This window comes from Procambarus clarkii, chromosome 58, assembly GCF_040958095.1.
Source record: "Procambarus clarkii isolate CNS0578487 chromosome 58, FALCON_Pclarkii_2.0, whole genome shotgun sequence".
In the NCBI taxonomy this organism is placed as follows: Eukaryota; Metazoa; Arthropoda; class Malacostraca; order Decapoda; family Cambaridae; genus Procambarus; species Procambarus clarkii.
This window is the reverse complement of record NC_091207.1, coordinates 9,798,062-9,825,241: the sequence shown is the minus strand read 5'-3', so window position 1 is coordinate 9,825,241 and position 27,180 is coordinate 9,798,062. Positions and strand designations below refer to the sequence as shown.

Genomic DNA, 27,180 nt, shown 5'->3' with positions numbered 1-27,180 from the left:
ACCATGTTGTGGCACAGTTGACTAAGGTGCATCTGGGATCATCCTGAACATAGGTTCAAACCCTCATCACAGCCCTTGTGGATTTGTTCATTTAGTCTAATTTTTTGTCACATACTTTACCTCTTTTATGAACTGGAGTTATATGATAGAAAAACACTTATAACTTTAATCAAATAAATTATTCATATTAAAAAACTAGCGTTGAATGTAATAAAATGCCATTTTCTGGGTGAGACCCGGAGGTTCCCCCGGAGCTATACCGGGCTGATGTGTATATATTAGACTGTGGCAATAGTCAATCGATTGAGTTCTAAGTCTACCGGGGACCAGCGCCAGAATCTGGTCCCCTCAAGAAAGGCACAAGGAGCAATGGACCCATGTAATTGGAAGCAGTCTATGTCTGCCATCTACCACGTCAGGCACCCAGAAAGGTAGGAATTCCAAAACAAACTACAGCTGGTTAACAATTACCAAACTAGCAAGATAGAGGAAACGACGCGAAACGTGCACGAATCGTGGAACCAGGCGAGAGCAAACATCGGAAAGGAACCACGAAAGAGCCGACAACCCTTACGAGAGCTCGACCGACCCTCAGACTGATCACTGTGCTGATCAGATGCTGACGGCTCTGCAGGAGGGGCCGAGGGGCTGTCCCCAAATCTGGCCCAACTGGCTTACGACACCCTGGCATGACTCTTCCGGGGGCAGGACTACCACAACCCCTCCCCCCTGGAGAAACAACGAGTCTGAGATAGGCCGGCAAAAAGTAAGATAGGCCTGCAGAAAATGCACCACCCCAGACTCTGCAAACAGCAACGGACAAAATGGGGACGGAAATCTAGGAGCCAGGGTCCAAGCAAATGCTAAAACATGGACGAGCACCACATGCCAGTACACGAGGCGTGAAGCAAATAACATAGACATCGCTTCCTTCAGAATTGGCGTAAACAACTTCAACAAGGCAGCTGACGCCTGAGCCACCGAAGCAAGTGCACCAAACACAGGCCCGGAACCTAGCTCCCCCACATTCTCCTCGAGCCAGTCCGAAAACAGCTCCACCAGGAAAAAGAAGCGCAAGACTGAAGGCAAATGCCCACGGGTGTGCAAATCCTCTGCTACCATGAATGCCAAAAAGGAGGAAACCAACATGTGAAACTGAACCTGACTGATATCACAAGGAAGCACAGGGGCAAACAAGCATGCATTGAGGTGCTCAAACTCACCCCCCCCCCAAGTAAACCTGAATAACAGTAGTCAACTCTCGCCACTCAAGCGTGCGGATCCGACAAAATGCATGCCATGCCCCCAATGAAAAGAAAGGGCAGTCTGCCAGTCAGGAAGACTCTAGCACCTCGTAACACACCCAGTAAGGAAAAGAGGAGCCAAACTCAAAAGAAGGATCCATTATAGAGGCGTAATTCGGGTCTCGCAGGAGGTACGCCGCAAGGGTCTCCCACACCTCCCTCGGCAGGATGCACGAAAACCTCTGGAAGGAGGGAACTGAGGAACCCAAGGGAACCCGGGAGAAGTTGAACTCATATCAAACTCGTACAGAGAGAGGGTTTAGGAAAACCCCTCCCCCTGTAACAAGAAGCCCGATGCTGAGGGTACCAACACCCAAGTGGGGTCAAACAGATCTCAAGCCCCAAATGTCAACTCCTCCCCAGCCCCGGAAACCTCCATGTCAGGACCCGGGGCCGAACTGCCCTCCAAACCCTCTGTCTCTGGAGAAAAGGCAGAGTCCACCGGAAAAGCGGGGATGAAGGGGGGCCCACTGGCATGATCCAAAAGCCCCGGCAGGAGGAACAGGTTCGAATGCTTCCGCCGCTGAACCAGAAGGGGCAGTCCCTGAAGCGCTCGAGTCTCACCACCAAGAAAAACCCTGCCCCAACTCCAAAACCCTCAGATGTTTGGAAGCCAGGAGCAGGAAGAAAGAGGGAGGAGGATAAACCACAGCAGGGGAAGGACAAGGGGGCGTGGACGAAACCAAAGTCGAAGCGACTAACACCACCAAGATTGGGTCCCTATAACCAAGGCAGGGTAGCCGCGGTGCATTCGGAAAGGGAGCCAACCTAGTATGTTGCAGCAACCTAAACTGTGCATGCAATGCTGAAACTGCCTGCACCCAAATATCAACATCAGTGGTCTGGGTGAATTAGAGTAGAAGAAAGGAACACCACTCGCAGGATTCCAGGTCAAAGATGTCATTCACCCAACAGGCAGCATGGTGGAGGCAAAGATGGTGTGCATCACCCTGAGACAAGGGGACAGAGCAACCTTCAAACTCGCACGAAGTGAGGTGGAACTCAGAGGTCTCCTCCATTGGATCAATGAGCCCCACTGGGGGTTTCCAGAGCCTTTAGGCTGACTGCTAAGGGAAGCCCAGGCAAGTTACTGCTAATTGGTTATCCCAGAGCTACCAAGCAAAACAAACTAAAAGCTGAACCCCCTGTGACATGTACAAGTACGGGGACCTAGTGGAGGGCCACCAAAATCATACAAGTGATCCTACAGCTACACCAGGCAGACCCCCACCAGTCAAAACAAAACAAAACAAAAAGAAACCCGCCAAAGCACAATGTCTCCAGGGGAACAGAACTGGTCGCTTTGCATATATCAGACAGCGGCACCTTGCACCCCAGCCAGCAACGATACTACTTCCTACCCAAGGTCAAACAGGAGTAAGAACCACCCCAGCTGAACCCAAGGGCGGGCAATCACTGAGCAGCAACAAAACCACGCAAAGGTAGACTCCCGAACGGTTCATGGAAGGTAACCCTAAACCACACGACCAGTACTTACAGGGCACCTAGGGAAGGTGGCCGTAGGTGCATGCAGCCCCAGTACTCTTGTGTTACTTCTGGCTTGCACAAAGGACATGTATACGGAAAATAAAAAGGAAATGTGTGAAACATTAAACGAAATGTTCCAAAGTGTGTTTGTACAAAATGAGATCTTCAGGGAACCAGACACAATAAGAATTCCAGAGAACAACCTAGAGCACAACCTAGAGCACATAGAGGTGTCTAGAGACGAAGTGAAACAAATGCTCTTGGAGCTAAGTAAGAACAAAGTAGTTGGCCCAGATGGAGTTTCACCATGGGTTCTGAGAGAATGTGCACCTGAGCTCAGCATTCCACTTCAGCTGATTTTTCAGACATCCCTGTGTACAGGAGTCGTAGCAGTTGTGTTAAAAAAGGCTAACATAGTTCCAATCTACAAAAGTGGCAGCAGGGAAGACCCCTCAATTATAGACTTGTATCATTGACAAGTGTAATAGTCAAAATATTGAAAAAAAATAATCAAAACTAAATAGGTAGAATACCTGGAGAAAAACAATATAATATCAGACAGACAGTATGGTTTTCGATCTGGAAGATCCTGTATATTGAATTTCCTCAGTTTCTATGATCGAGCCACAGAGATTTTACAGGAAAGAGATGGTTGGGTTGACTGCATTTATCTGGACCTAAAAAAGGCTTTCGACAGAGTTCCGCATAAAGAACGTTGTGCGAGGAGTCTATGCTTCGCTTTCTAACTTCAGAATTGCTTTTAAATACATGGATGGTGAAATACTAAAGAAATTGTTCATGACTTTTGTTAAGCCAAAGTTAGAATATGCAGCAGTTGTGTGGTGCCCATATCTTAAGACAACCTGTCCTCTTAAAAAGAACGTCGCTTTTGGCCGTTTGCCCGTATGGCCGAATTTGGACGTAATTTGAAAATGAAAAAAAAATTAAAATAAATTTGGGATTTCTTTTTTCAACAACAGTAAGTTAAGGGTCTTCTGATAGGTTAGGTGGGCAGGACATTCTCATAAAGTTTCAAAACGGTATGAAAAACGTTAATTTAAAGTGTCCTCTTATAACCTCTGCGCGTAAGGCGGACGACTCAAATAGAAAACGGAACAGAACGTCACTTTTGTGAGTCGATTTCATTTCAAATTACGTCCAAATTTAGCCATATCGCGCATACCAGCCAAAAGTGACGTTCTTTTTAAGAGGACGGGTTGCTTAAGAAGCACATCAACAAACTAGAAAAAGTACAAAGACATGCTACTAAGTGGCTCCCAGAACTGAAGGGCAAGAGCTATGAGAAGAGGTTAGAGGCATTAAATATGCCAAAACTAGAAGACGGAAGAAAAAGAGGTGATATGATCACTAAGTACAAAATAATAACAGGAATTTATAAAATTGATAGGGAATATTTTCTGAGACCTGGAACTTCAAGAACAAGAGGTCATAGATTTAAACTAACTAAACACAGATGCCGAAGAAAATTCACTTTCGCAAACAGAGTGGTAGACGGTTGGAACAAGTTAGGGGAGAAGGTGGTGGAGGCCAAGACCGTCAGTAGTTTCAAAGCGTTATATGACAAAGAGTGCTGGGAAGACGGGACACCACGAGTGTAGCTCTCATCCTGTAACTACACTTAGGTAATTACCACCAACACATAAGAACAACACCACTATGCAGCACAGCACAAAGAGTGGAGCCAGAGTCGATCAACTGCTCCCCAACACAACAGCCTCTTGAACTGAGGTTCGGTAGCCAGTGCGTGAGGTCTTGGACCCCCTCTTCCCCCTCCTAGGGACGGGGGAGTTGCGCAGACAGTGGTACGGCGGCTGGGGTAACATCATGCTTGTTTACTTGTTTTCGATTGGGGAGTTTGGTTTGCTAGTTTGGCTTTCAGTTTACAGTTTTTAACCAGCTGTAGTTTTTGAAATTCCTACCTTTCTGGGTGCCTGACCTGGTAGATGGTAGACATAGACTACTTCCAATTACACAGGGGTATGTCTAAGACATTGCTCCTTGTGCCTCTCTTGAGGGGGCCAGACTCAGGTGCTGGTCCCCGGTAGGCTTAGAACTCCATCGATTAACTGTTGCCACAGTCTAAGATATACACATCAGCCAGGTATAACCCCAGGGAGCCAAAAGGGCTCTCCACAGAAAACAAGAAAATAGTTTGTTAATTGGTCTATTTACCCATATAAGTTGAGTAATAAACAGCAGGATTGGGGATAGGACTAATAACACAAAATCCATGCTCCTTATCACCGTAAACATCTGCATCTGCGATGACGGCTGCTATGACAGCGACAACAGGAAAACCTGAAAGAAAAACAAAAGCTATTATAGAAGACAATGCTATCCTATGTGATGAGGAGTTAAGTATAAACAAAGGCAGTTTATCTAGAACCCATAAAGTAATGGAGAATGAAAAAGCAGTGACCAGGGACACACACCAGGTGAATGACTGAGGCTTACTGCTGGCTGGGTGCTGGGCTCCCATCCGGTGGTGGGAGGATGTAACTAGTGGTAGTAACTAGTGGTTTAGAAAGTTAAAATAGTTTTCATTGTTTTTCAAGTTTCCTATATTTCTTTTGTTTATTATTTTGTATATTTTTTCTTTGCAGGTCGTGATTTTACAGCACTTTAGTTTCTGATGTTTTCTGGGGGGAGCCCCGTCGGCTCCCCGGAGCTATCCCAGGCTGATATGCTAATGTCAGACTTTGGCATCAGTCATGTGTATGGAGTTCTTAGGCCTACCGGGGACCACGGCCAGAACCGGGCCCCCTCAGAGAGGCAAGGGGAGCAATGGCCTATAGAAGCCCCCGTGTAGTTGGAAGCATTCTATGTCTGCCATCGACCGGAACAGGCACCCAGAAAGGTAAGCGCCCCAAAACAAACCCCTATTCTGGTTAAAATTGCTACCTAAAACCGAACTAGTGGATAGAACTCCCCAACCAAAAACAAGCAAACTAGTGTGACGTCACATACTGCCACGCCGCTGTCTGCGCAGCTCCCCCCTCCCCGGGAGGGGGAAGGGGGAGCCCCAGACCCCCCGCGCCGGCTACCCACACCTCAGTTCTTGAGGCTGATGCTATAGGCGATGGTCGTGTGCTCTGGCTCCGGTGTCGCTACTGCACTGTGCTTTGTGTGTGGTGTTAGTTTTGTGGGTGCGAGAGCCAGGAGTTATCTTCAGTACTCGGGCTGCATGCGCCTAGGGCTGCCTTCCCTAGGTGCCCTGTAAGTACTGCCCTTGGGGCTTGGGGCCACCTTCCACAGGCTCCTCGGGGTCTGCCTCTGCTGGTCCATTTTACCTTTCGGTTTTTCGGCCGCCTGTTGGGCTTTTGGGTGTTCTGTTCTCCCTTGTTACCGGCAGGTAAGAGGCAGTTTGCACTGGTAGGGGCGCAGGGTGCTGCTCAGGTTGTATTTCCCGACATCGCGGCCGGCTCTGTTCCTTGGAGTTCGCTGTCCTCTTGCGGGGTTTTGTTTTTCTTTTTCTTTTTGCCTGGTGGGGGGTTCTGTCATTTTATTCAGTTTGTTTTTGCCCTTCCACTGTTCTCCTCGGTGGCGCCCCCTGCTAGGTCCCCGTGAGTGTACACGTCCCTGGGGTTCAGCTTTAGAAGTTTGCTTGGTAGTTTTGGGCGCCGGTTTGCAGCACCCTGCCTGGGACTACCTGAGCGCGAGTCCTCTTAAAGTAAACGCTCAGGACCCTGGGAATCCCCTAGGGGGCGCGTGGGTCCGATGGATGTGACCCCGGAGTCCCCACTCGCTGTGTGCGAGTTTGAGGGTTGCTCGGTCCCCTTGTCTCAGGGTGACCCTCATTGTTTTTGCCTCTGCCACGCTGCCTGTTGGGTCGGTGATACTTTCGACCCTGAGTCCTGTGAGTGTTGCTGCTTGCTTGTGACTCAATTTACCCAATCCTCTGATGATTCTATTCGGGTACAGGCGGCACGTGCGTTGCAGTCTAGGTTTCGTCTGTTGCAACGCGCTCGGTTGGTTGCTTCCCCGGATGCCCCGGGGCTGCCCCGCTTTGCTTTTCGAGACCCGGACTTGGGGGTGGGGGTCGCTTCGATCCTGGTTCAGTCCGCACCTCCTAGTCCTTCCCCTTCTGTTCGTTCTGGTCCCCTGCCCCTGCTTCCGGCCCCGAAGCGTCTGAGGGTTTCGGGGTCGGAGCAGGGGTTACTTGATCTCGAGACTCGGGCAGCTTCGGGGGTTGCCCCTTCCGGGGGGGCGGCAGAGGCATTCGAGTCTTGTCTCCTGGCCGAAGCTTCAGGGTCTGACCAGTGGGCCCCCCTTCCTCCAGCTTTTTCGGCTGCTCCGTCCTTGTCTTGTGGGGTCGGGGCTTGGGGAGAGGATTCGGCCTCGGGTCCTGTGGTGACGGACCTCGAGGCTGGGGAGGGGCTGACTTGGGGGCCTTGGGCCCCGCTGGACCCCGCCTGGGTTTTTCTTCCCACTGAGCGGGGCTTATTGTTACAAGGAGTGGGGTTTTCTTTCCCCCCCTCTGCGTACGAGTTGGATTTGGTGTCGGCCCCTCCCCGGGTTCGGTTCCGTCCTTCCGGAGGTTTTCGGCTTATCGCATCCAACCTGGTGTGGTGCGAGCGGCCTTTGCAGCTTACCTCCTGCGTGACCCGGATTATGCCTCGGAAATGGATCCGTCCACGTTCAGGTTTGGGACTTCGTTCCCTTTCTGGCTCCGTTACGAGGTTCCGGAGTCGTCCTGGCTAGCAGACTGCCCCTTGTTTGGTCTGGTTTCCTGGCATTCCTTCTGTCGTTCTCGCACGCTGGAGTGGCGGGAAGCTTCCACGGTGCTTCAGGTTTTCCTGGGGGGTGAACTTGAGTACCTGAATGAGTGCTTGTTTGCCCCTGCCCTTCCCCGCGATGTGGGCGTTATTCAGCTCCATGTGCAGGTTCCCTCCCTTTCGGCGGCGCTCGTGGCGGAGGACTTGCGCGCTCGGGGCCTTTTGTGTTCGGCCTTGCGGTTCTTTTCCCTCCTGGAGCTGTCTTCGGATTGGCTCGTGGAGGATGTGGGGACGCTTGGGTCCGTCCCGGGGTCCGGCACCTTGTCCTCGGCTGCGCGTTCGTCGGCTGCCTTGTTGAAGCTGTTCACGCCGATTTTGCGGGATGCGGTTTCCCTGTTCTATGCTTCCCGTCTCGCGTGTCGGCAGGCGGTGCTGGGTTCCTCCGTGGAATCTGCTTGGGCTCTGGCTCTTAGGCGTTCTTCACCTTTTTGTCCTCTCCTTTTGGGGAGTCGGCCGTGGCGCAGTTTATTCAGGCTGCGTCGGCGGCTTGTCGTCCGATGTCGGACTTGTTGGTTTTCCGGGGGTCCCGGGGTGGGTCTTCCCGGAAAGGTCGTGCCAGGGCTCGGGGTTCCTCTCGTCGTGGTAGGCCTCTGGTGTCAGGTTTGGGGTTGGCTCCTCCTGCGGACCCTCCCTCGTCTGGTCGGCGCGGTGTTCGCGCTGTGCGGGGTTCTGGGTCTCGTAAGGGTCGCCGGCCCTTTCGCGGTTTGCCCCCTTGACGGGGCGATGGGGGGGCGGCTTGCGCTGTTCGCCCGCGCCTGGTCCCACGATTCGTGGGCCTTTCGGGTCGTGTCTCGCGGCCTGCGGTGGCGTTGGGTGGCCCCTCCCCCCTTTGGGGGGTCGGGGCTGGCAGGGCAGGCTTCTTCCCCTACGCTCTGTCGAGTCGTCTTGGAGTGGGTACGCTTGGGCGTCGTCGAAACGACGTCGTCCCTCAGATGGGTTTCCCGTCTGTTTCCGGTTCCGAAACGGGACTGCGCGGACCTGCGGTTCATTCTGGACTTGTCCCGTCTGAACCCCTGGGTTCATTGCCCCTCCTTTCGGATGCCTACGCTGTCTCAGGTTCGGCTCCTCTTGGAGCCGGGAGCTTGGATGGTGTCCCTGGACCTCCGGGACGCTTACTGGCATGTCCCGATTCATCCGCGGTTCAGGGACTGGCTCGATTTTGTAGTGGGGCGTCTGAGTTACCGCTTTCGTTGTCTCCCGTTCGGGTTGAACCTGGCACCTCGCGTGTTCACACGCCTTACACGGGTTGTGGTGGCTCGTTTGCGTCTCCTAGGTGTTCGGGTGTTGGCCTACCTCGACGACTGGCTGGTTTGGGCTCCCAGCCAGTCAGCTTGCTTGCTAGCCAGGGATTTGGTTCTTTCCCAGCTCGCCGGGTTCGGGTTCTTGGTGAACTGGAGGAAGTCCCATCTGGTTCCCTCTCAGGTTCAGACTTGGCTGGGTCTCGTGTGGGACTCTCGAACCGCCTCCTTGTCTCTCCTGCGGCTGCGGTCCCGCCTTCGTCTGTTTCTGGAGGGCCCTCGGGTCACCCGGCGGTTGCTCGAGGGGCTGTGCGGGAGCCTGAACTTCGCGATGGTGGTCTACCCGCCGGGTCGGGTTTGGCTTCGACGGCTGTTCTGGTTCCTTCGGGGTTCCCCCTTCCGCCTCTCTCGCGATCGCAGAGTTCGACCCCCGGGGGACTTGCGTCGGTTGCTGCGTCACCGGCTTCCTCTTCGGGTTTTCGGGGTTCAGTGCCTTGGCGCCTACCCGAGCCCTCGCTCGATGTGTACACGGATGCGTCGTCTCTCGGCTGGGGTTTTGTGACCAGTGCTCACCAGGCCGGCCAGGGGCGTTGGGATCCGTCCTTCCGTCGAGCTCACAGTACGGTGCGGGAGTTCGTGGCAGTGTGGTTTGCTCTGGGGAGGATTCGGGTGGCCCGCGGATCGACGATTCGGCTCCATTCGGACTGCTCTCCGGTGGTTCATTACCTGAACCGCGGGGGTTCGATGCGGTCCTTGTCTCTTTGGGGTTGGTCGCTTCGGGTGACTCGTCTGCTGAGTTCTCGGGGTTTGGCTCTCCTGGTGGTTCACGTACGGGGCGTGTCCAACGTCTTGGCCGACGCCCTGTCTCGCTTCGTTCCCCTCTCCACGGAGTGGACGGTCGACGACGAGTCCTTCCGTTGGCTTGCCAGACGTTCGGGCGCCCCGAAGTGGACCTCTTCGCGTCGGCGTGGTCGCGGCGTCTTCCCGTTTATGCGGCGCCCTTCCCCGATTGCGAGGCCGTCGGGGTCGATGCCTTTCGGCTCGACTGGTCGAGGTGGGGGTTCCTGTACCTTTTTCCCCCGGTTCGGCTGTTGCTCCATGTCCTGACTCGCTTAGAGACTTACCGGGGGAGGGTTGTCCTTCTGGCCCCTTGGTGGCCGGCCCAGCCTTGGTTTCAGGCGCTGGTTGCTCGGTGTCCGAACCCGAGGGTTTTCCCGCGGCTCCGCCTCTTTCAGCAGATCGGGCCGGTACGTCACGTAGCTGGTTCGATCTTCTCCTCGAGTCTTCGCGTATGGTTTTTTTGACTCGAGTCTATCATCATCTCTATGGTGATCAGGTGGCCTCCTTGTTGGTGTCCCACCTGAGGGCTTCTTCTCGGCGGCAGTATGAAGTTTCCTGGCGGTCCTTCCGTTTCTTTTTGCGTCTTCGTCGTATTAGCTCTTTGTCTGTTCGGGTGGTCTTGTCCTTCCTCTCGTGGTTGTTTCAGGACCGTCATCTTATGCCTAACACTGTCGCTTCGTATCGTGCGGCGCTGGCGGAGCCGCTTCAGCTTGCTTTCTGTATCGATGTTACGTCTGCGCCGTTTCGCAAGCTGTCTCGTGCATTGTTTCACCTCCGGCCTGCTCATGCGTCGCCTGAGCCGTCCTGGTCTTTGGACAGAGTGCTCGCTTTCCTTTCATCTCCTCGTTTCGTTATGGCCCCTTCGGTCCAGGATTGTTTTTCCAAGGCACTTTTCTTGTTGGCTTTGGCCTCTGGGGGTCGGGTGGGGGAGCTTCATGCTCTCCTCCGGCGCAGGGGTTTCTGCTCTTTTGGTCGTGGTGATAGTTTTGTTCGTTTGCAGCCGTCTCCTTCTTTTCTGGCAAAGAATGAGACTGCTGCGTTCTGGAGGGGTCCATGGGTGGTTGATGCTTGGTTGGTCAGGCCGGGGGTGCATCATGTTTTGTGTCCGGTTGCGGCGCTTCGCCGTTATTTGCGCGCCACAGCTTCTGTGTCCGGGGACGCGCTGTGGGTTGATCCGGTTTCCCTTCTTCCCTGTTCGCGGGTTCGGGTCTCTCAGGTCGTCCGCAGGGTTATTAGGTCCGGCCAGCCTGCGGTCTATCCCCGTGCCCATGACGTTCGCAAGTTCGCGGCTCTTGCTGCCGTCTTTGGGAATATGTCTTGGTCTGATATTCGGGCGCGGGGATTTTGGCGGTCGAACAGGGTCCTGGCTGCTCGTTACCTTGTGAATGTCCCTGGGCCTCGTCGGGCCTGTGTTGCTTTGGGTCGGCGGTTGCAGCCAGTTGTCTCGGCTTCGAGTTGAGGGGTGAGCGACGACCGCCTCCCGGGTAAGTCCCTCTTTTTCTGTCTGTGGGTAGTTAGCTCCGGGGAGCCGACGGGGCTCCCCCCAGAAAACCAGCGTTGAATGTAATGAAACGCCATTTTCTGGGTGAGTCCCGGAGGCTCCCCGGCATCCCTCCCTCCCTCCCTCCGGTCGGCGGTTTTTCGCGTTTTTGACATCCAGCCTCAAGAACTGAGGTGTGGGTAGCCGGCGCGGGGGGTCTGGGGCTCCCCCTTCCCCCTCCCGGGGAGGGGGGAGCTGCGCAGACAGCGGCGCGGCAGTATGTGACGTCACACTAGTTTGCTTGTTTTCGGTTGGGGAGTTCTATCCACTAGTTCGGTTTTAAGTAGCAATTTTAACCAGAATAGGGGTTTGTTTTGGGGCGCTTACCTTTCTGGGTGCCTGTTCCGGTTGATGGCAGACATAGAATGCTTCCAACTACACGGGGGCTTCTATAGGCCATTGCTCCCCTTGCCTCTCTGAGGGGGCCCGGTTCTGGCCGTGGTCCCCGGTAGGCCTAAGAACTCCATACACATGACTGATGCCAAAGTCTGACATTAGCATATCAGCCTGGGATAGCTCCGGGGAGCCTCCGGGACTCACCCAGAAAATGGCGTTTCATTACATTCAACGCTGGTTTTTTTTCTCTTGAATTGATCTAGTATCTATAGACTTACTGTGCCTTTGAGTGAACCAGGATTTGGTCCTGGTCCGCAGCAGGCCAATATAACTCACAAAGCCCTAGTGGGAGGGGCCAGGCCACAAGATAGAATCTACAATATCAGAAAAACTCCTAAAGGACAACAATAAACAAAAATAAGTTACGTTCACACTTCCTAGGCAAAGTTAATCCCAACCATAAGCACAGCGCTTCATCACCCTAACAAGATTGTGTATTAAAAGCTGAAAGAAAAAGCAATACAGTAATAATAATAATAATAATAATAATAATAATAATAATAATAATAATAATAATAATAATAATAATAATAATAATAAAATGAGCTGGAACACTGTGATAACTCAATCCAGCAATCAAGGAACTCCTAGCTGCTCACATCACCACCATGCCTTTGTATAAGTTATACAACCTGGGATTCCACTGAATCCACAAGAAGTCTGGAGGCTTCTGCTGAGGCCTGTCCAAGTTTTATGTATAACCTCCAAGCACCTGGGCTGGCTTCAGTAGAAGCCTCCAGACTTCCTGTGCATTTAGTGGAATCCCAGGTTATGTAACTTACCTAAAGTTGTGGTGGTACTGTGTTGAGTGGCTGGGAGTTCCTTGATCATTGGTTTGAGTAACCTTAGTTACTACAGTTGATTTTCCCATTGATATACATACTGTACATCATATTAGTATGATTTTTTGTAATAATAATAATAATAATAATAATAATACAGGTATAATAAATGTTAGCTTCAGTTCCATGGCCTCGATTCAAGACAAAATTTTGAAGCACTGCCTGACCAAAGGTCAAGCTTGAGAAATTCAACCAGCTGGAGGGCACACAACCAGCCCAGGGAAGGTAACTCTGGTGGATGTTGGTCTTCACTCTCAGTACAAGGGAAAAGACACGTAAATAAACTGGCACCATTCCATGAAGTGAACCTTAACACAGACCTCTATGGGGTCTGGTAGCTGAGTGGACAGCACACAGGACGGTTCGATTCCCAGACCAGGCAGAAACAAATGGGCAAAGTTTCTTTCACCCTGATGCCCCTGTTACCTAGCAGTAAATTAGGTATCTGGGAGTTAGATAGCTGTTACAGAGCTGCTTCCTGGGTGTGTGTAATTACCTAAGTGTAATTACCTAAGTGTAGTTACAGGATGAGAGCTACGCTCGTGGTGTCCCGTCTTCCCAGCACTCTTTGTCATATAACGCTTTGAAACTACTGACGGTCTTGGCCTCCACCACCTTCTCACTTAACTTGTTCCAACCGTCTACCACTCTATTTGCGAAGGTGAATTTTCTTATATTTCTTCGGCATCTGTGTTTAGCTAGTTTAAATCTATGACCTCTTGTTCTTGAAATTCCAGGTCTCAGGAAGTCTTCCCTGTCGATTTTATCAATTCCTGTAACTATTTTGTATGTAGTGATCATATCACCTCTTTTTCTTCTGTCTTCTAGTTTTGGCATATTTAATGCTTCTAACCTCTCCTCGTAGCTCTTGCCCTTCAGTTCTGGGAGCCACTTAGTAGCATGTCTTTGCACCTTTTCCAGTTTGTTGATGTGCTTCTTAAGATATGGGCACCACACAACAGCTGCATATTCTAGCTTTGGCCTAACAAAAGTCATGAACAATTTCTTTAGTATATCGCCATCCATGTATTTAAATGCAATTCTGAAGTTAGAAAGCATAGCATAGGCTCCTTGCACAATATTCTTTATGTGGTCCTCAGGTGATAGTTTTCTATCTAGAACCACTCCTAGATCTCTTTCTTTATCAGAATTCTTTAAAGATTTCTCACATAATATATAGGTTGTGTGGGGTCTATGTTCTCCTATTCCACATTCCATAACATGACATTTATTAACATTAAATTCCATTTGCCAAGTGGTGCTCCATATACTTATTTTGTCCAGGTCTTCTTGAAGGGCATGACAGTCATCTAAATTTCTTATCCTTCCTATTATCTTAGCATCATCAGCAAACATGTTCATATAATTCTGTATACCAACTGGTAGATCATTTATGTACACAATAAACATCACTGGTGCAAGAACTGAACCCTGTGGTACTCCACTTGTGACATTTCTCCATTCTGATACATTGCCTCTGATTACTGCCCTCATTTTTCTATCAGTCAGAAAATTTTTCATCCATGATAGAAGCTTACCTGTCACCCCTCCAATATTTTCCAGTTTCCAGAACAACCTCTTATGTGGAACTCTGTCGAAAGCCTTTTTTAGGTCCAGATAGATGCAGTCAACCCAACCATCTCTTTCCTGTAATATCTCTGTGGCTCGATCATAGAAACTGAGTAAATTCGATACACAGGATCTTCCAGATCGAAAACCATACTGTCTGTCTGATATTATATCATTTCTCTCTAGGTGTTCTACCCATTTAGTTTTGATTAGTTTTTCCAATACTTTCACTATTACACTTGTCAATGATACAGGTCTATAATTGAGGGGGTCTTCCCTGCTGCCACTTTTGTAGATTGGAACTATGTTAGCCTGTTTCCACCCGTCTGCTACGATTCCTGTACACAGGGATGCCTGAAAGATCAGGTGAAGTGGAATGCTGAGCTCAGATGCACATTCTCTCAGAACCCATGGTGAAACGCCATCTGGGCCAGCTGCTTTGTTCTTACCGAGCTCCTTGAGCATTTTTTCCACTTCGTCTCTAGACACCTCTATGTGTTCTATGTTGTTCTCTGGAATTCTTATTGTATCTGGTTCCCTAAAGATTTCATTTTGTACAAACACACTTTGGAACTTTTCGTTTAGTGTTTCACACATTTCCTTTTCATCTTCCGTGAATCTATTTCCCATTTTCAACCTCTGAATATTATCCTTTACCTGCAATTTGTTGTTTATGAATTTATAGAATAGACCTGGTTCTGTTTTACATTTGTCCGCAATCCCTTTTTCAAAATTTCTTTCTGCCTCTCTCCTCACTGCCGTGTAGTTGTTTCTCGCATCTTTGTATCGCTGGTATGTTTGGGGGTTCGGCCTCTTCCTGTATTGATTCCATTTTTGTGTCTTTCGGTCTCTAGCCCTCTCGCAATTTCTATTGAACCAATCCTGTTTCCTAGTTCTGCATCTCTGTTTTGGTATAAATTTTTTTGTGCCTTTATCATATATTTCACAAAACTTGCCATACATCTCATTCACTTCCTTGCCTAGCATCAAGTCTGTCCAATTATACTCACTAAAAAATTTTCTAAGGTCACCATAATGTCCTCTCCTGAAGTCTGGTTTTTCAACTGCTTCAACCTCCTTATTTTCTTCCAGCTTATAACGCATTGCATACTTTATTCCCAAAAAGACATGGTCACTTTTACCCAAGGGAGGAAGGTACTGAATGTCAAATATCTCTTCCTCCTTCCTGGTAAATATCAAATCTAGCATGGATGGAACATCCCCTTCCCTCATCCTCGTAGCTTGTTTAACATGTTGATACAAGAATGTTTCCAGGATGAGGTCTACAAATTTACAGGTCCAAAAATCTTCTGTTTTAGCTTCATATGCTTCCCAGTCTATGGATTTCAAGTTGAAGTCACCGACTATCAACAGTCGTGATCTATCGTTATCCGCTCTCGCTATAATCTCTCTCATTATTGTTATAAGACCTTCACGTTTACTATCTAGCTCCTCCTTTGACCATGTGCTGCTTGGCGGTGGACTATATGCATTTATCATCATTAGTTTATCATCCTCATAGCAGATCTCTAGTGCTATTATGTCAACTTCTTGTGGATTGGCAGTCATTATTTCCTTCACCTTTAGGTGTTCTTTTACCAGCACAGCAACGCCACCGCCTTTCCTAATTTTTCTGTCCCGTCTCCAAATTGAGTAGCCCCTTGGGAATATGACCTCATTTAAAATTATATCTTCAAGTTTTGTCTCCGTGAGTGCAACAATGTCTGGTGTCTGCAGCTGTATTACATCACTTAACTCCAGTATCTTCGATCTCACTCCATCTATGTTGGTGTATGCAATCTTCAGGAACTTGTTCCCCCTCTCCTTATTCTTCACTCCCCCTCTCTCTATTGATTTTGTTGGTTTGCCTTTATGTACCACTTTACTGGTTTGCCTACCCCTATCACTTTGTAGAAAAAAGAATTTATTTCTTCTTCATTCCTGCTCTCATTTAAATGTTTTGCCTCGGCGAGGTTCAGTTTCAGCTTCTCTCTATCTTCTTTTGAAAGATCTCGTCTTAACGACCACCCTTTCCCATCCTCATCCCTTTGCAATTTTCTAGCATTCCTTAGTACTTCTTCCATCTGTTTGGCACCGTTTAGGGTGATCCTCAAAGGTCGATCTTTCCCTTTTACGTACCTGCCTATTCTCCTGTAGTCGCACACATTCTCTCTGTTTGTAAGACCTTCCACGAGGCCAACAATTTTATCTACTACTTTAGCTTCTTCTACAGCTCTTTCTGACCTAGATGTTATCGCCTTTTCTTTGCAGCCAAAAATGATCAGGGACTTACTCCGGTCAACTGTGTTTTGCACCAACTTCGGGTTAGATGCCAATTCTTTCCTCACTTCTAGCCTAATGTTTGTTTTATCTTGGTTGCTGCAGTGTTTGACTTCCTTTACTGCTTCTTCTATTTTTTCCTTCTCCTTGGCCACTTGTGCATAAGTGAGTTGCATATCTTTCTTGCACTGTTCTATTCCCTGTGTAACTTCCTCCATCTGTGCTGACAAAAGCTGTTTCTCCTGTTGAATTTCCTTGCCTAACCTATTGTAGTCATTTATGTTTAAATTTACTTTAACTTCTTCCAAAGCTATTTTTAAGAGTTTATTTTCTTCTTCCATGGCTTTGCAATTTGTTTCCAATTGATTCTTATCCTTGCGCAAGTCTTTCACTAAACCCTCAAGACATAAAACTTTGCTATTCAAATGGTCATTACTTTCTTTCAATTTACTAATTATTTCTACATGAGAGTTCACTATAGTATCTAAATTTACCAACTTGTTATGTAGACTGCTAATATCAATGCTTTCTTCATTGAATCCCTCAAAATCAAGCTCTGTTTTGTTTTTCCCCTTGCCAGTGGCCATCTTGAAAGTTCTTCTCTGCACTGTAAACACTAGGGCAACTTTTTCTCATCCGATTTTTCACTTCCCTTAGCACTTTCCTGTTATCTCACCTATTTTTCAAGAGCACTATACCTTTATGTTCTCTGGGACACCACTCACTACCATCAACCTGTACTACAATACTTAGGATTGTTGAAATATGCTGGAGCTCCTCTGCTGCAAGTGTTGACCCTAGGGGTGTCACCTTTTTTTCCCTAGGGGTGTCACCTTTTTTGTGTGACACCCCTAGGTGTGACACCAACTGGTGTGACACACCAGTTGTGTGTGTAATTACCTAAGTGTAATTACCTAAGTGTAGTTACAGGATGAGAGCTACGCTCGTGGTGTCCCGTCTTCCCAGCACTCTTTGTCATATAACGCTTTGAAACTACTGACGGTCTTGGCCTCCACCACCTTCTCACTTAACTTGTTCCAACCGTCTACCACTCTATTTGCGAAGGTGAATTTTCTTATATTTCTTCGGCATCTGTGTTTAGCTAGTTTAAATCTATGACCTCTTGTTCTTGAAGTTCCAGGTCTCAGGAAGTCTTCCCTGTCGATTTTATCAATTCCTGTTACTATTTTGTACGTAGTGATCATATCACCTCTTTTTCTTCTGTCTTCTAGTTTTGGCATATTTAATGCTTCTAACCTCTCCTCGTAGCTCTTGCCCTTCAGTTCTGGGAGCCACTTAGTAGCATGTCTTTGCACCTTTTCCAGTTTGTTGATGTGCTTCTTAAGATATGGGCACCACACAACAGCTGCATATTCTAGCTTTGGCCTAACAAAAGTCATGAACAATTTCTTTAGTATATCGCCATCCATGTATTTAAATGCAATTCTGAAGTTAGAAAGCATTGCATAGGCTCCTTGCACAATATTCTTTATGTGGTCCTCAGGTGATAGTTTTCTATCTAGAACCACTCCTAGATCTCTTTCTTTATCAGAATTCTTTAAAGATTTCTCACATAATATATAGGTTGTGTGGGGTCTATGTTCTCCTATTCCACATTCCATAACATGACATTTATTAACATTAAATTCCATTTGCCAAGTGGTGCTCCATATACTTATTTTGTCCAGGTCTTCTTGAAGGGCATGACAATCATCTAAATTTCTTATCCTTCCTATTATCTTAGCATCATCAGCAAACATGTTCATATAATTCTGTATACCAACTGGTAGATCATTTATGTACACAATAAACATCACTGGTGCAAGAACTGAACCCTGTGGTACTCCACTTGTGACATTTCTCCATTCCGATACATTGCCTCTGATTACTGCCCTCATTTTTCTATCAGTCAGAAAATTTTTCATCCATGATAGAAGCTTACCTGTCACCCCTCCAATATTTTCCAGTTTCCAGAACAACCTCTTATGTGGAACTCTGTCGAAAGCCTTTTTTAGGTCCAGATAGATGCAGTCAACCCAACCATCTCTTTCCTGTAATATCTCTGTGGCTCGATCATAGAAACTGAGTAAATTCGATACACAGGATCTTCCAGATCGAAAACCATACTGTCTGTCTGATATTATATCATTTCTCTCCAGGTGTTCTACCCATTTAGTTTTGATTAGCTTTTCCAATACTTTCACTATTACACTTGTCAATGATACAGGTCTATAATTGAGGGGGTCTTCCCTGCTGCCACTTTTGTAGATTGGAACTATGTTAGCCTGTTTCCACACGTCTGCTACGATTCCTGTACACAGGGATGCTTGAAAGATCAGGTGAAGTGGAATGCTGAGTTCAGATGCACATTCTCTCAGAACCCATGGTGAAACGCCATCTGGGCCAGCTGCTTTGTTCTTCCTGAGCTCCTTTAGCATATTTTCCACTTCATCTCTAGACACCTCTATCCGCTCTATGTTGTTCTCTGGAATTCTTATTGTGTCTGGTTCTCTGAAGATTTCATTTTGTACAAACACACTTTGGAACTTTTCATTTAATGTTTCACACATTTCCTTTTCATTTTCCGTGAATCTGTTTCCCATTTTCAACCTCTGGATATTATCCTTTACCTGCAATTTGTTGTTTATGAATTTGTAGAATAGGCCCGGTTCTGTTTTACATTTATCTGCTATCCCTTTTTCAAAATTTCTTTCTGCCTCTCTCCTTACTGCTGTATAGTTGTTTCTCGCATCTTTGTATCGCTGGTATGTTTGGGGGTTTGGCCTCTTCCTATACTGATTCCATTTTTGTGTCTTTTGGTCTCTTGCCCTCTCACAATTTCTGTCGAACCAATCCTGTTTTCTGGCCCTGCGTCTCTGTTTTGGTATGAATGTTTGTGTGCCTTCCTCGTATAGTTTTAAAAATTTGGCATACATTTCATTTACTTCCCTGCCTAGCAACAATTCTGTCCAATTACCCTCATTAAAAAAATTTCGAAGTTCCCCATAGTTGCCTCTCCTTAAATCGAGTTTATCAACTGTTTCAATGTCCCCATTTTCTTCTAGATGATATCTTAAAGCATATTTAATGTCCAACAGGACGTGATCACTCTTTCCCAAGGGAGGAAGGTACTGGATGTCAAAAATCTCTTCTTCTTTCCTGGTGAATACTAGATCCAGTACTGACGGTACATCTCCTTCCCTCATTCTTGTGGCTTGCTTTATGTGTTGATACAAGAATGTCTCCAGAATGAGGTTCACAAATCTGCATGTCCAAAAGTCCTCCGTTCTTGCTTCATAGGCCTCCCAGTCTATTGCTCTAAAGTTGAAGTCCCCCAGTATCAACAGTCGTGATTTATCTTTATCTGCTTGTACAATAATATCTCTCATGACCATTATGAGGCCCTCTCGTTTGTCATCCAGTTCTTCCTTTGTCCATGTGTTGCTTGCTGGTGGGCTGTATGTATTTACAATTATCAGGTTATCATCCTGATTCCAGACCTGCAATGCCATTATGTCAATATCTCGAGGGTTTTCAAATATTAACTCTTTTACCTTCAGGTGTTTTTTCACCAGTACAGCCACTCCTCCTCCCTTCCTATTTTTCCTGTCACGTCTCCAAACTGAATAGCCTCTTGGGAATACGACTTCATTTATTATATTTCCTTCAAGTTTCGTCTCTGATAATGCAACAATATCTGGGACCCTAAGCTGGATTATATCTTGCAACTCCAAAGTTTTTGACCTCACTCCATCTATGTTGGTATATACAATTTTCAGGAACATGTTCCCTTTTCCTTTGCTCTTTACTCCCCCTTCCACTACTGATCTTGTTGCTTTGTTTTTATGTACCATTTCACAAGCTTTCCAGTCCCTGTCACTTTGTAAAAAAAAGAATTTCTGTCTTCTTCATTTCTATCCCCATTTAGACGTTTTGCCTCAATTAGGTTCATTTTTAGCTTTTCTCTGTCTTCCTTGGAGAGGTCTTGTCTTATTGACCAAGATTTGCCAACCTCATCACTCTGCAGTTTCCTGGCATTTCTTAGCACTTCCACTTCTTAGCAGTGTGTGTGTGTGTGTAATTATAATTACCTAAGTGTAGTTACAGGATGAGAGCTACGCTCGTGGTGTCCCGTCTTCCCAGCACTCTTTGTCATATAACGCTTTGAAATTACTGACGGTCTTGGCCTCCACCACCTTCTCACTTAACTTGTTCCAACCGTCTACCACTCTATTTGCGAAGGTGAATTTTCTTATATTTCTTCGGCATCTGTGTTTAGCTAGTTTAAATCTATGACCTCTTGTTCTTGAAGTTCCAGGTCTCAGGAAGTCTTCCCTGTCGATTTTGTCAATTCCTGTTACTATTTTGTATGTAGTGATCATATCACCTCTTTTTCTTCTGTCTTCTAGTTTTGGCATATTTAATGCTTCTAACCTCTCCTCGTAGCTCTTGCCCTTCAGTTCTGGGAGCCACTTAGTAGCATGTCTTTGCACCTTTTCCAGTTTGTTGATGTGCTTCTTAAGATATGGGCACCACACAACAGCTGCATATTCTAGCTTTGGCCTAACAAAAGTCATGAACAATTTCTTTAGTATATCACCATCCATGTATTTAAATGCAATTCTGAAGTTAGAAAGCATAGCATAGGCTCCTTGCACAATATTCTTTATGTGGTCCTCAGGTGATAGTTTTCTATCTAGAACCACTCCTAGATCTCTTTCTTTATCAGAATTCTTTAAAGATTTCTCACATAATATATAGGTTGTGTGGGGTCTATGTTCTCCTATTCCACATTCCATAACATGACATTTATTAACATTAAATTCCATTTGCCAAGTGGTGCTCCATATACTTATTTTGTCCAGGTCTTTTTGAAGGGCATGACAGTCATCTAAATTTCTTATCCTTCCTATTATCTTAGCATCATCAGCAAACATGTTCATATAATTCTGTATACCAACTGGTAGATCATTTATGTACACAATAAACATCACTGGTGCAAGAACTGAACCCTGTGGTACTCCACTTGTGACATTTCTCCATTCTGATACATTGCCTCTGATTACTGCCCTCATTTTTCTATCAGTCAGAAAATTTTTCATCCATGATAGAAGCTTACCTGTCACCCCTCCAATATTTTCCAGTTTCCAGAACAACCTCTTATGTGGAACTCTGTCGAAAGCCTTTTTTAGGTCCAGATAGATGCAGTCAACCCAACCATCTCTTTCCTGTAATATCTCTGTGGCTCGATCATAGAAACTGAGTAAATTCGATACACAGGATCTTCCAGATCGAAAACCATACTGTCTGTCTGATATTATATCATTTCTCTCTAGGTGTTCTACCCATTTAGTTTTGATTAGTTTTTCCAATACTTTCACTATTACACTTGTCAATGATACAGGTCTATAATTGAGGGGGTCTTCCCTGCTGCCACTTTTGTAGATTGGAACTATGTTAGCCTGTTTCCACCCGTCTGCTACGATTCCTGTACACAGGGATGCCTGAAAGATCAGGTGAAGTGGAATGCTGAGCTCAGATGCACATTCTCTCAGAACCCATGGTGAAACGCCATCTGGGCCAGCTGCTTTGTTCTTACCGAGCTCCTTGAGCATTTTTTCCACTTCGTCTCTAGACACCTCTATGTGTTCTATGTTGTTCTCTGGAATTCTTATTGTATCTGGTTCCCTAAAGATTTCATTTTGTACAAACACACTTTGGAACTTTTCGTTTAGTGTTTCACACATTTCCTTTTCATCTTCCGTGAATCTATTTCCCATTTTCAACCTCTGAATATTATCCTTTACCTGCAATTTGTTGTTTATGAATTTATAGAATAGACCTGGTTCTGTTTTACATTTGTCCGCAATCCCTTTTGTGTGTGTGTGTGTGTGTGTGTGTGTGTGTGTGTATGTGTGTGTGTGTGTGGAAAAAAAAAATATTAGTCGTTAGTAACAGTTCATTGACAGTTGAGAGGCGGGCTGAAAGAGCAAAAGCTCAATCCCCGCAAGCACAACTAGGTGAATACATGGGGGGTTCCCCACACAGAGGTAACAAGGTCTCAAAAATGGCCAGCTTTACTTGCCTGAAAATCCACCTTCCCCAACTCTCTCGTCAGTAGAAGTGCCACCTGATGGTTGATGGGGTAGTTAGTTAGTGCTTCTGTACTTTGGAATGTTTCTTGGCCAGTGTTGGTAAGAATCATTTGCAAAAAAAAAAATAGAGTTTGTGTGTGTGTCATAGCTAGAAGTTTCTCAGTAGTGGACTGAGGGGCAGTTTCCACTCTGCTCCCGGCACACTATCAGGAAACCACACAACTTGCAATGATACTTGTACCAACACACATAAAAAGGATCACCTAGAAGGCTGGCGTATTCAGTCTTGTTGGTTGTGTTACCACCAAGAAAAAGAAGAGCTGCTGACAGGGGGTCCAGGCTCACAAATGTTTATGATAAATAAAGTATGATTAACAACAATGTACAGTACTATCATCTGTGAAAAGTTAATGCTTTCAGAAAACACTATTACTAACCCCATGCTGCAGTAACCCTCTTAGCCATGAAGTGAGTCTCAGCTGAAGCAAACACAGTAATGAGAAGCTGATACATGTTAGCTGCCTCGACCAACATCCAGGCAAATGCAGCCACCACAAGGTAGTGAAGCTGTGGACAAAATACAAAAGTGATTATGCATTCATTATGCTGGATGTTACATGACTTTCATGATCATTAAAATATTTCTCACTTTCATGGAATGGGGAGGAATGAGCCAGGAGGAAATAGGAAGAAATACAAGAAAGGCAAGGTAAAGATTTTCAAGAAGGTATTACCTGTACATCCATTCACACATTTTTCCACACTACATATTGAAGCATTATGTAACATGACAACTTTCAAACTATACACAGGAGGATGTCACAGGAGTGAGATGAAAAATACTGGAGCTAAAAGATATAATTCAGCTTAACCACCATGCTGCGCTGCCTTAACCACCGCATTGCGCAGAGTGTCTTGAGGCGCTAGATCGGAGGTGCACAGAGGGCCTCAGGATGATCATAGGTATTGTGTAGAATTCAAAACTGGCACGTGGTGATTTGGGAACAAAATGGATGCCTGAGGCCTGTTATTGTCTGCTATTTTGAAAAAAATCCCAGCATGTCCAATAACTGTGGGGAGCCTCAGATTCAAGGTAGCAACTATGTCTGACACATCATCTACAAGCTCCTGGTCCACAGTCAGCCGCGGTGTTGCAAAACGACTCTCAGAGGACGAAATACAGTACATATTGTTTGATAATGGACCGATTACTGACGATTTAGACTAATATTGTTTGATAATGGACCGATTATTGCCGATTTAGACTACAGTTCATAAAAAGATCTAACACAGGTATCTGACATGAGTGATGGGGACAATGAGGTGGACGATGTCGAGAGTGTATACAGTACATGCACCTCGCTCGGCCTCCCATGCCGCCCTGGGTCAACACCACTGGAGTTACCATCACTATCTGTGTCATTAGACATAAATCTACTGAGTGATAATATAGGCGATGAGTCATTTTCTGGGTTCGGCTCAGATACAAGCAGTATTGATGAACCGAATCTAAGCAGCTACGGTGTTACTAGGCGGGGTTTTGCTGCCCCAGCACCTTGCCGAGGCAAGCGCCAGCGTGTCACACGGCCTGAGGACAATGACGACAGTGACGATAGCCGGAGCACCACCCATGCTGGTGGTGCTCCGGCTAGTGGTGCTCTGGCTGGTGGTGCTCCGGCTGGTGGTGCTCCGGCTGGTGGTGCTCCGGCTGGTGGTGCTCTGGCTGGTGGTGCTCTGGCTGGTGGTGCTCTGGCTGGTGGTGCTCTGGTTGGTGTTGGCTGTGGTGTTGGTGCTCCGGCTGGTGGTGCTCTGGCTGGTGGTGCTCCGGCTGGTGGTGCTCTGGCTGGTGGTGCTCCGGCTGGTGGTGCTCCGGCTGGTGTTGGCTGTGGTGTTGGTGCCAAAACCAAAAACACGGGTGTACTTGTGTGGGAGGATTGTGACAGTTTTGTCCCACAAATTCCAGCATTTCATAATACCAATGTTGGTGTGACACCCTTATTCCCCTATACTGGTGATGATATGGCTGAAATTGATTATTTTAAGGCATATTTCAATCAGCCATTCATGGACCATCTTGTTGCAGAGACGAACAGATACGCTCTGGAACTCGTTGACTCTGGAATTTTACCTGCCTCTCAAATGACACGTTGGAAAGACATGACTATTGAGGAAATATATGTGTTTTACTTCTAATATCTGCATACTCTCTTTAGCATTGTGCATGATGATGAGGCATGCAGATAAACATGTATCTGCATGTATGTATAAACATGCAAAAGTATCACAAATCTGTCTCGAGACATATATTTCCCAAACAATGGTGTTGGAACAGTCTGGTCTTTGCTCCAATAATGGTTGATTATGTGTTTGACACAATGGTTCATCAACATACACAGTGCCAAAAACACATACATTTCACCTACAGTTGTATGATTCCATCGCTGTAATTGTGAAAAATCTGATAACTACTCACCAATGAGATCAGCCGCATATTTGTTTGTTTCCTTAACAATATGTTTCATGAGCGGCTCATCAAAATATGCAGTAAAGAAGTGCATTTCACACATTTAATCACCATTATCAGGGAAAAAGACCGTTAATCCGAACATCTGTATCGTCAAAGGCGGGAGTTTCTGAAACAAAATTTTCCCCATCACTCAACACAAATACACCTGTTGGAAGCGTTGTGCGCTTCCAACCGGCAACAGCAGCATAACGGCGAGGAATCTGTCGACCAGGAGCTGAAGCCTATCTACACACAGTAGGGGCAGGAAGAGATGATAAGGAGAAATTACTCGAAGATGAAGGGCTTTGTTCATCATTGTCTCCATGTGGTGCCATGTTGTGCCATGAGGTGGCGCTTGCTGGGTGAGACGCTGCTGACACAATAAAACTTCACTTGGCAACACCACTAGCACTAGCAATAGTAAAACTATTGGTAGTGCTAGTGGTGGAACTCTTCTCTGATTCTAAATCACTTAAACCAGAAAATGATTCATCTTCCTCAGACTTGTTGACCAAAACATCATTATGTTGCACAGTAACATATGAACTATGTGGTTGGGCACGAAGTGGAGTAGAGTATGGGCAAGAGGATAGGCCTGCCTTTTGTGGTATCCACATGTTCACTCTCACTGTCAGTCATCTCTACATCTTCTGGCTGTGTGTAGTCCTCGTCTATGTCGGAGTTGTCAATATAAGGTTCATCACCCTCCTGGAACAATTCCAGATAAATTTCATCCTCAGTCAAAGATTGGGTTATACGCTGTGCTAAGTGTGGTTGGCTGCTGGTATGTGGTGCGCTCGCCATGGTGCCTGCCGGGTAACTGAGGCTTCCACACAATGGCGGCCTACGGTGGATTTTTTTCCGAGATGGTGTCTGTTTACTATCGCCCGTGGCAAGCGCATAGGGCTCCTTGTACCTTGCGGGACATTTAAATCGAGCTCTGGACCCTCATTCGTATATGTATGATGTGTGCCATCCCGTGGCAGTTACTCCCATTGTATATGTATGTATTGCAGAGTTAACCTCTGCACTGCTCTGCATTCAAATATGACACCCCCATGGTGTGCCAAAAATAAATTATTTCCAAAAAATTATTCTCTTATATTGTTAAAATGAGGTTTGTGTTCACAAGAAACTTTGAATATAATTTTTCATAATTATTTGAATGTCTCTCATTTGTTTCTTCTCTGTTTTCTTGCTGTAATATTATTTAAAAGTGTGTAATTTGTTTAATTTGTAAATTTCAATGTGTGGAACATTGCTATGCTCAAAATTATTGAGCTCATATGTGTGACATGTATATTATATTCTCAGTATTTTTGCTGTTATTACACTATATACACATGTTGTATATAGCTATCTACATTTTTGTGCACCTTAATGAACTACAAAGATCATGTGTTGAGAATTTATATACACAGAACAACAATCCAAGGTCAGCCTAGCGGTGGACAGCTGAGTGTGGCAGGGGCTCCTCCAAATACATCCTTACATAATTATTTAAGTGTCTGTGAATAGTTATATGTCTAGTTTTTTGCAGTAATATTATTCAATAATGTGTGTAATATGTGGAATTTATATAGTTAAATGTGTGGAACATCGCTATTCTCAAAAAGATGAGGATCATATATGGTGACACGTATATTATATTCTTAGATCAACCAACCAGTGTTCTTGTTGTTATTATGCTACAAACCACCATGCCATTTATACAAATGGCAGCATAATGTTATATATCACCATTAATGTTTATATGCACCATAATATACTAATAAGTAGTTCTGGTGGGTATGGTGATGAAATCAAAATACAGCACGAAGCCACAAGCAGACGACACCAGCAGTCACATGATGCAAGACAATGCCTCCAATATTCTTCTCATCTCGCTATGACTAGCTTCAAAACTGCTGTTATTAGCACATTCCTGTCACAAAATCCCAACTATGAATCCATTTCCATAACAAAATGAACATTGGTGACGGAACATAAGATCGTTTCTTGATACGTAAGTGCAGGAAACAATGGCTGGGTGCTGTGTCTCTCTCTACTTCATGCTATGAATATCATAACTAACATTGTGTTCACTGATATCTGAACATTGTACATAGTCTTTATCACAGTCAGGATCATCTATAACACTATCAATGCAATATAATTTCAGTTACCTATTTTATTCATCATCACCAAGTGGTGCTGTGGTTCTTAGCTGCACAGTGATGCTGTGTGCGGCTCCTGCATGTGCCAGTCTTGGTCCCTATCTCAGTACTGAGGCTCTGAGGTGTCAGC

General features: G+C 46.2%; 1 protein-coding gene across 1 annotated transcript in view; it reads right to left on the bottom strand.

Annotated features, from left to right (window-relative positions):
- Positions 1-27,180, bottom strand: part of LOC123767978 (uncharacterized) — a 268,631-nt gene that overhangs the window by 27,038 nt on the left and 214,413 nt on the right. Inside the window, exons 24-25 of the mRNA XM_069306497.1 lie at positions 22,826-22,955; positions 4,986-5,111 (exon numbers count right to left, since the gene is read on the bottom strand). Of these exons, the coding sequence (XP_069162598.1) occupies positions 4,986-5,111; positions 22,826-22,955 (256 nt within the window). The remainder of the gene's footprint in view (positions 1-4,985; positions 5,112-22,825; positions 22,956-27,180) is intronic.